At 31.1% G+C, this 16772-nt stretch overlaps 2 protein-coding genes across 2 annotated transcripts; both read right to left on the bottom strand.

The window, feature by feature from the left end:
- Window positions 1-4742: 4742 nt before the first annotated feature.
- On the bottom strand, window positions 4743-7457 carry LOC111042872. Its single transcript, XM_022327585.1, has 3 exons — window positions 6775-7457; window positions 6515-6613; window positions 4743-5140 (listed from the first exon to the last, which is right to left on the bottom strand). Exons 1-3 carry the CDS (start codon window positions 6869-6871, stop codon window positions 4743-4745), a joined length of 594 nt encoding a protein of 197 aa, XP_022183277.1. The 5' UTR covers window positions 6872-7457.
- Window positions 7458-8357: 900 nt separating this feature from the next.
- Window positions 8358-16318, bottom strand: LOC111042871 (antitrypsin-like). Its single transcript, XM_022327584.1, has 7 exons — window positions 16181-16318; window positions 15111-15281; window positions 14105-14309; window positions 11032-11219; window positions 9495-9686; window positions 8739-8877; window positions 8358-8648 (listed from the first exon to the last, which is right to left on the bottom strand). The coding sequence occupies exons 1-7, from the start codon at window positions 16316-16318 to the stop codon at window positions 8467-8469; spliced, it is 1215 nt and encodes a 404-aa protein (XP_022183276.1). The 3' UTR covers window positions 8358-8466.
- Window positions 16319-16772: the final 454 nt, after the last annotated feature.

Consider the following 16772-nt stretch of genomic DNA (forward strand, 5'->3'; position numbering starts at 1 on the left):
GTGAATTATTATATTTCGCAAAATATTATATGTATCAACTATATTATAATCATTTTTGTAAATCAATTATTTGTTATTTTAGTTTTAGTGTTATACATTTTTATTTTGTTGGTTGGGATGTAAATGTAAATGTGTATTCTTATGTATTATACAAATTTTTTGTTTATATGTTAAGGGATTTGATAGAATAATAAATATTAATTGAACTTTTGTTTTATTTAGGTATAATTGTTGATTCATATCTTATAGTAATAAGAAATAATTGATGTATAAAGTACAACCAAAACACTCAATTACATACTTATATAAAAAATATATTATCTCATGTTAATTTTACTTTATACAAAAGGTAATTATGATTAAAAAGAAACTGGATTACAATTCATTATTGTATGTTTGAGTGTGTTATGAGAAAAAAAAAATAGTTCATACATAATATTTATAATTTGAGGTCTTGTTAACGTAGTTTAAAATATTACTAAAATTTATTAAATAGATTTTAAATATATCCAGCTTGTTCATGAAATTATCTACCTTAAATAAGGCAAATTTAATATATTGTATTGATTTTTTTTTGTTCTTTTACTCGTAGTTTTTTAATACTCATGTTACAGATCTCAAAATAATGTTATTGCCTCAAGTACTATTTTACCAACATTCTGAACTTTTATTTTTTTTTCAAATGGACAGTTTTTGTACATTATTTTTTTTAAGTAGTGATCAGTCGTACAGCATTTGGGGTGACTTTGATACCCTCATTTTTTTGTATGATAAACTAATGGTAATAGTATGAAACCTATCAATTTTGCCCAATTTTAATTTGGTCAGCTAGTTTTTGAGTTATAATATAAATTGTATTATAGGGTGACATCGATAAGAACATTTTCAATTGTGTAATTAAAATAACTTAATAGTATTTAGGTGGATAATAATATAATTAGTTGACAAACTCAGTCTTCCGGAGCAGTATTGATTACATAATACATAATATAATAATAAAAACATATATATAACGTTTCTTATGCTGTAATATTATATAAAAGAGGATAAATTAATGTCGCTCTGCTGTACAGTAGGTTACAAGTTGGTCATTGTAATGGATGGTGTTAAATTTGAATTCTATAATATAAAATCATTGTATACGAAAAACAGTCTGTTAGCCCATAATGTTACGTAGTAATTTAGTATATTTCATGAAATTATTGTGATTAAAGTAATTTGCGTAATTGCGTTACTATTACACATTAGTAGTTACTACAGTAGGTTAAATTCATTTTTTCCAAAGAAATTACGTTTGGAAAGTCGTGTGTAAAATTTAATATACTCTAAAATCAGGGGCGCCATTTGGGGGGGGGGGGTGCCTGTAATTTAGTTGTCTACTATTGGCCTGGCCTAGGCATCATTTATACTATGGCCTTCAATTTGCCAATCTTTAATTATGTATGCACCGCTATTCACGGCTAATCATAAATAAAATTATAATATTATTGGGTCCTATAATTAGATAGTTGATAATTTGATATCAGTATCTCTTTATCCACAGGCGTGCAAATCCTAGGTTTCTATATTCCTAAAATTCTATATTGAAAAATTAAAAACACGAGAAACGTTTTTTTAAGGATTGGTCTGGCGCGGGCGGTGGGAAAAATTGGCCTCTTTAATTGTTTGCACACCCCTAAAAAAAACTGAAATGGCGCCCCTGTCTAAAAGTTTCAAGTACCCACGAATAATATTACACAACAAAATAACTTGAATCATTATTCTTGGTTATTTAATATGTAATTGCGTCCAAATTGCGTCTAAATACTGAACATAAAAACAATAAAAAAATGTGTTTATATACCTACCTATATTTTTAGATTCTTTGGTTACAGAATTAACTACTTACGAAGAACCTTGTATTACATTTTCAAATTTTTTGAGCGTGCGAACCTTTTTTTATCGACATTAGTTACAAAACAACAAATAATAATCGAAACTTGCAAATGCCTATGAATTGTTCAACATGAGCCAAAATATTTTGAACATTTTATTGTGTAAAGAAAATTTGGATACAAACATTAGTGAAATTTTCATGCACCTATCTATCTATACATTATTTTTGCTTACATTTCAACATTGTGATGCTACAATACGCTTTGTACGATAATTTAATGATGCTTTTGATATTCATAGGTCAAGCAATCTTTATGCTTATAGAAATAAAAAACCATTGCATTCTTTAAACATTCCATCAATCAATATTTTTATAAATGATTTTACGAAATATGTTAAACAGCTTAAGTTCTTAGTTGGTAATTTAGTGATGAGCTCTCGAACATGACTTTTAGGACTTTTAATATGCTTTAATAGCTCAATAGATTTTAAAACTCAGCCTATTGATACCAATAAATTATGTATCATTTATTCCAATATATAAAATGAGTCAAGATCATTTAGAATTTTTCTTTGGTGCTATTAGGTCACAAGGTAGTTTTAAAAACAATCCTACAGCAAGACAGTTCAAAATTCAAATCAGTATTCAAAAAAATCCTAATTCATGTAGAATTCCGCTATTAAGGTCTTGGTAATTGTATTTCATTATTTTTATTTATTTGTTTATTTAACGCCTTCATTAGAAGAGTAGAAGACATAGGTATCTTAAATTATTCTAGCTCAAAGCCTAAAAGTCCTATTGATGTACTAAATGTAACTTATGATGGTAATTTTGATGTCTTGGAAGGTGATGAACCATTCCTAAAATATCATGATTATATATTATTTAATGATTCAAATTTTAGTAATTTCTAGTTAGTGTTTAATTTATATTGCTGGGTTTGCAGTAGTTACGTAAAATAAGTAATAAAGTCAAATGTAATTCTTGTAAATCTGCTCTTATAGGTTCAAAAGAAAATCTATGCAATTATTTTGTTAGTTATAAAGATATTGAGGGTCTTACTTATCATAGTAATGATGTATTTCAATTTATATCAAGCATAAATATATTAAACAGTTTCATAAACATTCAAAAATAAATAAGTTATTGATTCAAACGAAAACGTCTACATTGTTTTATAAATAAATTACCATTCAATTTCAGTATGACAATGACCCATTATCGAATCATTTAATATTTTTAATTAAAACTATGATTTCTTTATATTTTTATATTAAAATAAAATATTTACATAAAAAGCAAAGTGAAAATGTATCAATTAGCCAGTGCCTCAATGGTACAATCAACTTATACTGTTTTTAGCAGGGACGGATTGGAACTTCGGACCAGCCCGGGAATATACCATTTTACCGGCCCACTATTTGTTGGGTGATTGGGGGGGGGGGGGGGTGATTTAGTGAGGTTTGTATAGGCAGATATAAGATACCTAGTTGTTATCAGATGTAATTTATAAATGAAAATCACTTTTCCTTTTTTTTAAAAGAGAACTCTCTTTTTGCAATTCTTCTATAATTTTATCTGAATCTAATAGTGTTAATTTCTATTTTTCCATGGCCATTATTCATTAACATGAAAGCTTCTAGTTTTGAATCCAAAAGTTGACTACGAAGTCTTGACTTAATGTTTTTTAAGAAAGAAAAAGATCTTTCATATGATATTTGGGTTGATGGTAGAGTGAGTACATATTTGTGTGCTAAAAATGAAATAAAAAAAATGATGTAAGGCTCTTAGAAGCCTTTGCTTCTAAAAGAAGTTTTTTTTTACCGAATTTTTTCAACTCCTCCTTTTTTATTGCAGTCTGATCCATCCATTTCCATTTTATTTTATAATTCACAACTATTAGGTACTATTGTAATATAAAATATTTTATCAAATATTCCTAGTTAAGTACTTAGTAATTAAATTGTAAAATTAACCAAATTGTGAACTGCTGACTGCCGAGTGCTGATAAGTGCTGAGGTTTTGAATGACGATTGATATTTTATATAAATAATATAATTTATAAATAAAAAATAAAAATATTCCTATTTAACGACTTGCATCATTCAAAGCCGTGATTACCCGCAACCCGCCGGCCCATCTGATCGACGACAACTCGAATAACCAATTATTTTACTGTCCACGGAGGTTGATTTTTTGTATAGTTATTGTTATTTCTAATATTTCTTATTGATAATTAATATTATTATTCAGTTCGGTTGTAGACATTATATTATTACAATTTACAACGCTTTACGTTATAATATTATAGACTGTTATTACGTAATATCACTAATAACATTGATTATAGAATGAATAATTTAAAATCAACGGTAATATTTATTAGGTTATATTTAAGTCTACTTTTCTGCTATTTACTTAGTACGCGGCCCATCGGGGATTTCCCGATTTCCCTATGGCCCAATCCGTCGCTGGTTTTTAGGGACAGTAATTATTATTATATTAATACTTTTTCTGTTTCTATAGGCACAGAATAGATCAAATCTATTCTGTGGTATGGGTACCTAATTTGTGACAATTAAAACTGTATTGTTTTACTATTATAATATTAATACCACGTATAATTCATACATGGTGTTCGTCAACAACAATTTATTATCTATTCACATCGTATTTTTTTTCTATTTACTATTCTAGTATTATTGTAAAAAAAAATACTTGTTAAAAATATTTCTATAATTAGTCACACTGTAACGGCTCAAATAGCGCTTCAGTAGATAGTGGTCATGGACCCCCCTCGGTCTAGTCCTGTCGAGGGTTTTAGTATTACCCCTGTTGTTTTGTCGAACACAATGCCGGGGAGGGTTCAAGTGACGTAACCGGACGACCCACAGTCTGCCGCCAACACCCTGAGGTATCCTTTTTCGTTCGGCGTCAACGTGTACTTCATAAGTTTCGTTTTCCTGTTGCAACGAACGTTGTACGCGCACACACACGCGGTGCTCAGGTCGGGACACGTGGCCGGGTGAGTTTCGTTCGCATTATGTTCCACGATGATCGTGTCACCGGTATAATCACAGTTTGAATTTATCAGAGACACCGTTACCCCCTGTTCAGTGTACATCGATTCTCGGTAACTTTTGCAAACGGACCCGCAAAGTTTGCTGGCGTCCGTCGGAAAAGTCACGTCCGAAACGAAATCGGCGTACATGTACACATTTGCCTTGCACAAATGTATAATTTTCGACTCCGGGAATTTCACGCCTGTAAGACAAGGTGTAACGATCGTGTTATTAAAAAACTGAGCGGAGAGACTACGATTATATTATTTACTATTTACAACTATTAGGCATACATCGCATATGCGATACGTTGTTATTCGAGTACACCTACCTAGTGAATGATATTTGCCAATTCTATGTAGTGTTCTCACCGGTCCTCACAAATTTGTCCGGGTCGGGAGTAGGATAAAACAAATTTCGGAGAAAATAAAAAATCCGGCCAAACTGTGTGAGTGCATAATTTAACCCAGTTTTTCTCAATTAAAAACATTTATAACCACTCCAAAAATGGAGCACTACACTCGGCCAGTGCCCTACCCTGTTTTCTAAACTAATACGGTTTATAGTCATTATAATCATTTTAATTATGCCGTTATGTAATTACATTTAAAAAAAAAAACGCTAGGTATATGGTATATCTATTATGTTATAACACGACTTTATTAATCTACTTATATCGAAGTAAAACCAATTGGAACAAAATATATTTTTGTATATTTAGGCCGAACACTTAACCTTAGGCATTCGTCGTCAATACATTTTAATAAAACGATACTGTTAGTGTTGTAAATGCATAAATATGCAAATTATTAATATTACAAATATTAACTAGATTAAGTAAACATGTATGTAACAATATTTAGTATTAAGTCTTAACTGGTAAGTCTTACCAAATGAGACAAATGGGGGGTCAATGGTGGTGATTGTGTGACTCGATTACCACCAAACCACAGTGTTTATTAAATGTGTTTATATTATTTGCTCGTTCATTGTGTACATTGAAGTGATCGGCGTATAATTACGACTTTAGAAATAATGGTTTAGTACCTTTTAAATCTTACCTACTACCAATTAATTTGAAACGGTTGATACAGAAAGACGGGATTATGTGAGTGACCCGCCAAACGGTTGTTTTGAATTTTGTGTCTTTGTTTTTTTGTGATACACAATACACATCGATGAATATTATGAAATTTATATTCTTGTGTATTTATTGTTAATTTCATTTAATTTATAACAATGTATTATATGTCAAATTAATAAAATGAAAAACAAAATTACTAGTCAATTTTATAAATTTTTTCTAAAATCAACTAGACTATAAAATAAATTAAAAAAATAATCTGTTTACAAGTTATAAGTATCAATTATAAACAAATTAAGTATAACCTAACCGGGTCTATATTAAATTTTGATCCTGGGGGCTGGGGCTGCTTCTAGGGCACTACCTAAATTTCAGTAAGTATTTTATGCAATTTTACACTTAAATTTTACCTACGCACAGACAAGCTCACTATGATGTCTTATAAAAAACCGAAGTTAAAATATTAAATACGCGTAGGTACGTATAACGAACCCAAGATCTCGAGTGGGTCCCTGAAATTTCCATCACCAGTAGGCGGTGCACTGCGAAATTCGTTCACGTTATTTTTTTTCGTATCTTCATTTTCTTCGCCTGAAAATATAACCGAACGAACATATGTATCTAAACCATATTGTGCATAAATATTGTGTAATACTTTTTGTGCGGCATACCAAACTTAGTAAAAATAAATGCTATAAAAGTTATAAGTTATATTATGTCAAAATGAATATTAAGTGTTTTAGAAGCATTACTATTTATCGGAATTGGCAGGCCACCGACGATCAGCAGTAGCAGCAATGCCAGTGCAGACATGGCTCGGAACATCGCTAGTGTATTACTTGAAATCATAATTTTAGTTAGTTCGATTTTCGTTTACAATTAGAAAACATTTAATTAAGTATAGAATAATTCGCGTTGACTATGTACAGAAAACATATATGGATATTTCCATTTATGATAGAAAACAAAAATCAGACATGTCACAAATTAATTTAATTCGGAAGTTAATATTAGGTATTTACATTATAACAATACGTTACTATAGTATAAAAAAATAATATATTTGTTTAATATGTTTTAATATTTCCTGATGAGGCGTATAAAAACACATGCTTTGGTGATTGTATTTTATATTAAATTAATAAATTGTTTTAATTGTACTAATTGAATTCTTTTGGAGTAATGTGCTATTGTTGAAGTCATTAACATTAATTGTTTATTGCCATTTAAATTGCTTATTATTGAAGATTATAATTATTGATCGTGACAATTTATTCTAATTCTTCACCACATGAAAATTCTTATAAAATATTTAAAAAATTCAAAATGTTTTTTACGATTGAACCATTCAACAAAAATAATAATATTTCAAAAAAATTCTAAAATATAAGCTGCATGACTTGAATAAATGTTTATACAATTAAAGGTTTTCCGGGTACACCCTGTTTATATACGCATAACCAAAATTGCAGTGGTAAAATAATAACAAATTCAATGTTTCATATATATTATAATTTATATTAAAATAATACAATGTAATTTATTATACTCAGAGAAATAAATAAAATATTTTTAATAATTTAATAATAAATATCATGTAAACGTAACGTCGACATCGAAATATAGGAATTATATAATATTATTTAAAATGTCCGACTGACATTATAAAATCACAATTATTTTAGTCGTCATCAAATGTTTGTAGATCATAACTTATTACGATGATTATATACGTCCACCAAATCATGAGGGATGGATATACGGATTATCATTATATTATAATTTATAATTACGGAGTTCGGGTGTCGTAGAATACCTAAGCATTTGTTTTATTTTGCCATTGGTCTAGTATTCGAAATTAGGTCGGCTATATAAGTACATATTTTGTTTCATAGTACATTATGTACTCAGAATCAGAATTAATATGCATGTTATTTTATTTTAATTATTTTTTCATTATACCTACATTTTACCTACATTTTATATTTTATCCACAAATTTGTATTGTTTATTGAAAGGTTAACATTTATTTTTACACCACATTGTAATATAATGTCAGCGAAAATGCACCATGTTAATTCCATATAGTAATATTTAATTTTTTGATAGTAATATTATGATACGGATAAGAAATTACGTGTGGCAATAGACACACGTTACAAAAATATTCAGTCGTACGTTAACCGTCCCACTGTGTCACCACTCATCACAGAGTATATTTTAAACGATTCGGGTTTATTGTGTAATTTTGTATTGGAAAAAATTCCAGAAATCAGAAAAACTCATTCAGTCTAGCTACTCGCATTATAAATACGCACAATTTCGCGTATTTTGCTTTTTTTTGAGGAGTTTGTAGGTAACGTATTTACTATTTTTTTTTAGGCCTACAACACGATCCGAACTCCAGTAAATTATTATAATGTACATAATCGCTTTGGTGCTGTCTAAATGTCGATCATCTCGATGTCGGAACCATTTCCATCGTCGTCGGTATCCTCCCAGACAGGTCGCTCCACCTTGCCGGCTGCGTACACGATCCCGTTGGCCACGTTGTACAGCGCATACGCGAACGGACGGTCCACGACCACCGACTCCTTGATGACTCTCTGTGACGTGAATGCGGAACCTGAAACGTTTGGTAAACCGTTAGCGATGACACGACGGCGGTCGTCCCGGTCCGCTTGTTTAGCCAGCGACGTATCGCGGTAAGACATACTGGTCAGCGAGGAGGAGGAGGAGCCGTCGACACACACTCGGATGTTGGCCTGCTGGACCACGTCGTCCAGATACAGCTTGTCCGACGACAATTTCGACAGGTCCGCCGATTCGGTGAACACGGCATTCGTTTTGGTTCCCTGCAGGTGATATTACAAATAATTGATGATGATAAAATAATAATTATTCACTGAATAAATAAGTAATATCAAAACACCCCAATGAACACAAATAACAATCGTTAAGCAAAAACAATTCATGTAACGACTGTCCACTATGCTGCATGCACGTAAAGCTTGTACCCGGGCATCTCTGAAGTTGCGCGATACCGACTTTTTCCCGTAACATGTATATACGTCTCATTTTTATCACCATATTTTTTAAACAAGTACCTAAGTCCTAAACAACTATATAATAAATACGTTGGTTCACATATAAGATAAACACCCTACAAAATACATAAGAAACAATGGTGGTAAAAACGTAGTAAAACGCTACCCATGGCATAACTTTTGAGACGTATATTTATTTGTTATAATATAAATTGAATGCGCTCAAGGGTCTAAAGAAAAAATATATTAGATATCAGAATGTTTGGATAACATATCAACTCTAATAATATGTAATATAATGTGCATGGCACATCAATAAATATTTTATCCTCCCTTCATAGCATCAAAACTAGCTATTGTTATTTATTGTTATGGTATAAATATTGTTACCTACCATAATGATGACTATTATAAGTTGTAATTACCTGTTGCAAAACCGCTTTCAGGTGGGTGATGTTACTGCTTTGGAAACACGGCATAGTTACGAAACCGGGCTTTATTGTCATCGCTTTGGTTAGTTTTTCGATACCGTTTTCTGGCTTAAGTTTTTTCAGTACATCATTCAGCAAGACGTCTTTGTTTTTCGGCAAAAGCACTAGCAGGGCGTATTCAGTGTTCTGAAACGTGAGCAAAAATAATAATTATTGTAGTTGGATAAACAAAAATTATAATTATATGTGGTATATTAATGTAGTATAAGGCAAGGGTGCCAGCAGAAAATAACTCCAGTCGGTCCAAAATATAAAAAACAAAATATTATGCAGTTTAGTACTTATGCTTATTTTTAATTTTTTTTTCAAAATGTTTGTTTTTACACATTTTATATCGGGCATAGGCTACGAACCTGAAAATGTTTGGTCAAGTTGTCTGATTATTTAATGTGTAGGAATACAAAGTGTAACTAAAAAAAAACTCCACGAAGAGGAGGAGGAGGTGATTGACAACAGTACCTACTCCTATTTAATTAATGGCAAAAGCAATTTAACTTACAATTATGTAAGTATCTACCTATAATTTTAAAAGTAAGTAAGTATGCTGGTTATAATATTTAATTGTTCTATCATATTCATTATTCATTGTAAAAACATAAACCAATAAAGAAAATCAATCTAACAACTTTTTGAACATACCTATCAGTTACTATGATTTAAAAAAAAAATCAATGGATTCTCAGTGTCTTGGAACATGTAAAAAGAGCGAACATTTTTTCCAAACACTTTTAGCCTAGTGTCATAAAACACATAATATATTCAATATTGGGTAAACAATTTATAATGAGCCTGGATACTTTACTGCATTTAACTTAAAAATATAATTAACACTTAGCATAAAAAAAATAAAACTTGAAAGTTTTTTCAACTGAATCTCTTAATTTTTAACTATAACAGTATCAAGATCAAAACTGGGAACAATTTGGTTCACTTGTTACTGAGTATTCACAATAATAATATTATTATATATATTATATTGTTCATACATCTCAGTTTGTGCAAATTATTTTCGGCATACATGCACATTGTACGCACTGTAGCTGACAAATTAAATTTTAATACAAAAGATATTTTAATAATGTTTTCGTGTGTAAATTTTTTGTATAAATAAATTAGTTCGATATGACTTATACAAATATACAATTATAGCTTATAACTCAAATTACCTAGCCAAATGAACACTGAATTCCCTCCCTCTTCTAATAATGCACTCATACAATGACTGGTAACTAATTTTTTCGGTTTCGGTTATCAATACTTATAGCAAAACCAAAACGTTGGCTAATACTAATTTCAATTTAGTTATATAATTTATATAAGGTTCAATAGAACTGAAAAAAATTTACATCATCATTGGAACAGGAATAAATAAATGAATGACTGACAAGTGAACAATTTTAGCTCATAATATCGATTATTGTTTCTAAACTATTTAATTAAGGGTTATGTTATGTTAGGTTAGGTTACGTACCTTGTAGGGCAATTTCAATGCTGTACATTCGAGGGAAGGTATTTGTGCAATGGCAAAATTGCCTGCTGCGCCGAACGCTTTGACCACGTTGCCGTTCCACGACATTGACGTCTTGTGCCACGTGCTTGTCGGCCAAGTCATTTCCAATGACAAACCGTTGAAGATCAACAGAGCGTGCTCTTTGAAATCTATAATTTACGCAAAACAATTTATAAGTAAAAAATATAACATATTATTTAATCGAATAACACTCCATAATTATTTCAAAAACTTTCAACGTTTTTGTTCATAATTTTAAGTTGTTAAGAAACAGTGAAAATAACATTTCATCACGTGATTAATTCGTTTACATTCCATGTTAAAATAAAATCTATAACTATTGTTAACATCAATAAAATTGATTATGAACATGAAAATTAGTTGAATTATAGAAAACATAATAAAGCATAACAATAACAGTACAATATTTTGGAAAATTTTAACTATTGTGAGTTGGCCGACTATAAACTGTTCATACGTGTACGTTCTACGTGTGTTTTAGAAAAAAGGCATACATTTATTTTGGGACTGACAGTAAATAACGATGTATTTATATTTACTGCAGAAGTGTCTATAGTAGTCTCGGAAAAATTTTCCCAAAATAATCAATGCTACCTATAGATAATAAATATTCGTTCGATAATGTTTTTTGCATAAGTCATGCCATACCGTAGTAATTACAAATCAACTGGCGCCATCGACTTCGTAGTTTTCAACAATTATTTAAACCGGTTGATAATATAATATAATATGAATTATAACGGTGTAAAATTATTCAGTTAAAACTCGAAGTAAATTTAACGGGATGAGAAAATATGAACTCGATTTGATATTAGCATAAACAAATTAGAAATATTTTATATGCGCACCTATATCGTGGGTTAGCCAGTCAGGTAAAGTCACTTTCAAACATCGAGTAAAATTATATTGATTGTATTACAGTAAAAAATATGCGAGTCGACATCAAACAGCTCCAGTGTTGTCGACTAAAATATATACGGAGGGGGTCTATGCTGCACTTAATCCGTTTAATTCCCGACCAGAGTGATTATAAATTATAATAATATGATGTTTGTAATTTATATATTTTATTTACACCCATTTTGAATACGATTTATGTGCATGTACAACATGTCTATTGTGCAGTGTCACGATTCACGACTTGGCTCGAAAATGCTTGTCGAATCCAGTTCGACGAGACCACTCGCCTCATCGTGATCGTAGGCGGATTTGTTCGGCAGCAGCCGTTCGCTAAAACCCGGTTTCAATATTCGCAAAACGGGATAAATCATAAATTATAAAGACTATTATTATTATATTATTCAAGGAGAGACATTCCGATTTATTTGTACGACAGAGCTGATAGATGATTCACAAACATACATTTTTTCCATACTAGGAGGTAGAAATTCCTATCAGTAGAACTGAAATTAAAAATATTGTTTTCAATTTGTCATAATAAGTTTATCAGATAAAAATCGTTTTTTTTTTTAAATTAAGTCTTCAACTACTCAGGTCATTAGCCTGGTACTGTGTGGGAGAACGGTTGGTTGGAACACGTTTGTATGCGTGGTAAGGATGTGTTGCTAAAAACCCGGATGGTCACCCATCCGAGTGCTTGCAACGACGGCCGGTACGTACGCTCAGAGCGTTGCTGCAGATTGAGCGTACGATCACGCCTCATCAATAAGCCACTAAAACTCGTTTGTATCCAGCAGTTCACAGAAAGAACTTTTATTACTCTATACATAGAGGTAAAACTTGTGGCCAGAAATACTTTTTTTCGACTAATGGTTGCCCATTATATAGAAGTTTTAATTTGTGAACTAAGGCCAAGTACGACCTACCTAATCAAGTTGTTAACAAGTTTGTTCATTATTGTAACAATTTAATACAGTAATGAGACCAAAGTATGCTAAGTAATAAATGAGCCATCAATCAATTTCAAATTATTGTTCTTGTATTTTATTTGCTTATTAATAAGAATACCTATACATTTATCCAAAAAAAATGATGATATTAAATAGGTATAGTTAAGTATAATTGAAAATTGATAACCTCCTCGAATGAAAAAATACATGTGAACGCCTTTGACTTGTTTACTGATACACTACTACTCTAGTATCCGACTACACTATTTTAGTGTACAAATAAATTTACAAAACGTTGTACAATTTGGGAACGTCCAAAAATGAAATAAATTGTGACGATTTAAAAAAATAAAATAATATTTTCTATTTTATTTAAACTCTATTAGATACCAAGTGTCCACATTATAACATTGCCAATAATTAGCTCAGTCTTAGTTTCTCGGCTATGTGCGAAATAAAGACATGGAGGCTACACCAAAAGTATGTTGCAAAACAGGTTCTTCAGTATCTTCGCGTTTAGGTAGGTACAACGTCAGAGAAAATAATTCTTTGTATATTTATAAGGATTATAGATAATATATTATTATTTTCATTTAAAAATAGATTTTGTGGGTGTATTATAGTTTATAATATTCACTAAATTTATATTTGTCAAAAGGGGGCTCTTTTAAAAACGAAGAATTATGTATAATCTATTAAAATTATTATTAATTTTATTTATTTAAGTCTATTATAATCAGTATATTTTTAAGTATTTCAGTATTCATGGTAATATTATATTTGGGGGGGGGGGTGTACTTTGGAAAGGTCAATAATGTATTATGAACGTCCAGATTTCACATACATTGATTACCGTTCTAATTAAAATCACGTAATCCTTATATACGTATAATAACAGAGTTTTGAAGTGCGTACTATTTTAATATTACCATCATCTGATTACTATACTTTTTCACTATTTTTTTCATGAAATTGTTCCATATATCCCCTCGAGTGTCCTCTCTGCAGCGCCCTTTATTCTTAGGGAAGTTAGGGCACATATTGTATTTCCAACGAAACTATTGAATAATTATACGATTTTTCTTTATTTATTTAAATGATTTTGTTTTTACTAGCTAACCCCAGGGATTTATGAGCTTAAGTATACTATCATAAAAAGTTACCGGCTGTGTAATCGTCATCGGCAGCGTTGCTGTTGGTTGCTGCTCGCTTCATTTCCAGGTCTGGTCTCGCGACGCTCCTCACATCCGTCAGATAATACTCACGGGCGAGTTGGGCGTATGATTCGTGAACGCTGTAGTTCTTGTACACGTACAAGAAGTTCTTCAGCACTACTTTGTTCTGCGCGAACCCGTCCAACGAATATCCCTGAGCCATGAAAATACTTTTATATTAAAAAAAGTTTTATAAAATTGTCTTCGGGACAATAATTGCAGCAGGAAATATTAAATGTGCTACAGTAACAAAACGATTATTTTATTTTAATGTCGAAGATTTTCATTTAATCTCAATCCTTTATTATAAAATACAAACATAAAATATTGTGAACACGTTGTCTACTATCCTATCAGACTTTATCTCAGGACTGATACTATAAGGGAAACATGGATAAATTCTTGGAATAAAATAATTAGACCATGTTTTAGTCTATAATATTTTAGTCTTGTCGAGCTGTGCAGCACACCATAACTACCTATACGATTTAGAACTCTGATATAGTCCAGGGGATCTCAAATTTTTTTTCTCGTATACCTCCCATGTGTACTAGGAATCAATCATGTTCCACTAATGACTAAAACTAGTTAACTATTCAGAATTCCGGTACATTTTACATTATTTAGTATTAACTGAAAACTTAAAGTAATATAAGATACGTTAGGTATATACATTATAGTAAGAATATTTATTCATTATTTTTCCATACTACAGCCCGTGGCCTTTCGCTTACCACAGTTTGAGCACCTCAGCTTTTTGCTGATATACCATACAATATTATAATTGTATAGGTATACACTTTTATTGTCCTCATAACTATTTATAGACAGGTATTGTTATTTAGCTGTAGGTACCTACCCATATTTTGTGCCTTATGTGATGATTTACTTATTATTTACCTATCACGACGTGTTGTTGGATGTGTTCAGTATTAACTTTAAGATGTCTACATACCTTGATGGTCGTGAGCACTTCTTTGTAGGAATTCTTGTCTGGTAGCTCACCGCCCATGGTCGCCACAAGTTCACTCTTGGTTTCCGAGTCAGCTCCCTCAGCTGCTAGTGCCAAAATCACTGAACTCGCGAACGGGGACACCACATAATTGAAATTATCATCAGATGTGGCCTGCAAAGAGTTAAGTCAAATTTATAAAACCGTTTTTGTTTTCTCTAATACTGCCTGGGTTCAATAGGTGTGGTATACCTGGTATACGGGGCGTTTCAACAAGCATGTTTCCCCCCATGTTATCCTTTAATAATAAATTTATTCAAATTCTGAGTTTTGAAATTTTAAAATACACTTAAAACCATATTTTAAAATTCTTAAGATTATTCTTACTACTTAAGAAGTGTGCTTTAATGATACAAAGTTCTGTTTTCAAATAAGAACAAATAAGTCATTGGAAATTTTGATGAACCTAATTCAAAGTTTAAACTAGTAAACTAGTAGTTTCTCAGTGATTAAAATGGTTGCACTTTGTACTAAATGTAAGGTATATGTTAGATGGTAGATCTAGTGTTTATTATACATAAATTATTTTTAAAAATTATAAATGTTGACAAATTAATACTAATTACTACAATTTTCAAATCATCACAGCCCGCCTAGTCTCCAGTATCTTCCAAATCTATTATCATAGACCTGCTGTTATCCTTCGGATACAACATGAAATAACTCAAAAACTACTAGTTCGAATTGTAATTTTGAATCTACGAAGATATTTTCAGAAAAATTATTCGCTATAAACGATACAACGTAGAAAAGAGGGGTTCTGATTTGAAAAACAGAAGTTTGTTGACCTCCGTAGGATTCCAACAAATCTTAAGAATTTTAAAATGTGAAAATTCCGAAAATTGGATTTTTAAATAACTGCTCATTGCATTATCCAAAAAACAATGGGGTGATCATGCTTGGTGAATATACATATTATTGAAAGAGTGGAACATAGAATTGAGGTGATACATTTTGATTCTATTAAAGAAGAATGACTTCTCGCGTATACTGCGTTCTGCAGATCAACATACCTTCAGCAGAATATCGGTCATGATTTCCGTGGTTTTTGATATGTCATTTTCCGGTAGCAGTTGACCGGAAACAGTGATGGCCATCACACACAGGCCGATGGTGGCGGCGGCCAACGAGACGCGGACGGCAGACGTCATATTATTACTATTGTTGGACAAAGTTGTGCTATTCGCAGATACAGCTAACTGTGCATAAACGTAGCAAAACTGTGATGTTGTTTCGACGAGAACGAGACCGAGATCAATGATCTTTTTCTATCGGTATGGAAAAACGAAAACAAAAAACGGAATAATAATAATAAACGACTATGTACCTACCTAAACCGGTCGAACTTCATTATACATTCACGCGAAAAGACTATAGGTATAGATTCACATATATATTTATCAAATATGCGGTTTAAAGTACCTCCGAGCATATATATATATATATAAATATATTATATTATAGTATGTACGCTCGACGTATTTGAATATTAATATAATGCCACGGCTGCGGCGTTGACAACCGTGCCCAGTAGGAGTCTTTTATACTAATATCGTTATTATAATTATAATCTTATGTGCGCCCAGAAAAGGAACTATTTTTTTC

This window comes from Myzus persicae, unplaced genomic scaffold (genome assembly GCF_001856785.1).
Source record: "Myzus persicae strain clone G006 unplaced genomic scaffold, MPER_G0061.0, whole genome shotgun sequence".
In the NCBI taxonomy this organism is placed as follows: domain Eukaryota; kingdom Metazoa; phylum Arthropoda; class Insecta; order Hemiptera; family Aphididae; genus Myzus; species Myzus persicae.

What these genes read in the sequence shown, in the direction of transcription:
- LOC111042872 (XM_022327585.1), bottom strand. Translation starts at nt 6,871, where the DNA reads ATGATTTCAAGTAATACACTAGCGATGTTCCGAGCCATGTCTGCACTG. An exon ending in CCTGCCAATTCCGATAAATA is followed by an intron (nt 6,614 to 6,774) that starts GTAATGCTTCTA and finishes TTATATTTTCAG; the next exon opens with GCGAAGAAAATGAAGATACG. An exon ending in GGACCCACTCGAGATCTTGG is followed by an intron (nt 5,141 to 6,514) that starts GTTCGTTATACG and finishes CTTGTCTTACAG; the next exon opens with GCGTGAAATTCCCGGAGTCG.
- LOC111042871 (XM_022327584.1), bottom strand. Translation starts at nt 16,318, where the DNA reads ATGACGTCTGCCGTCCGCGTCTCGTTGGCCGCCGCCACCATCGGCCTG. An exon ending in CGATGACGATTACACAGCCG is followed by an intron (nt 11,220 to 14,104) that starts GTAACTTTTTAT and finishes CGTAAATTATAG; the next exon opens with ATTTCAAAGAGCACGCTCTG. An exon ending in CTCCTCCTCCTCGCTGACCA is followed by an intron (nt 8,649 to 8,738) that starts GTATGTCTTACC and finishes CAAACGTTTCAG; the next exon opens with GTTCCGCATTCACGTCACAG.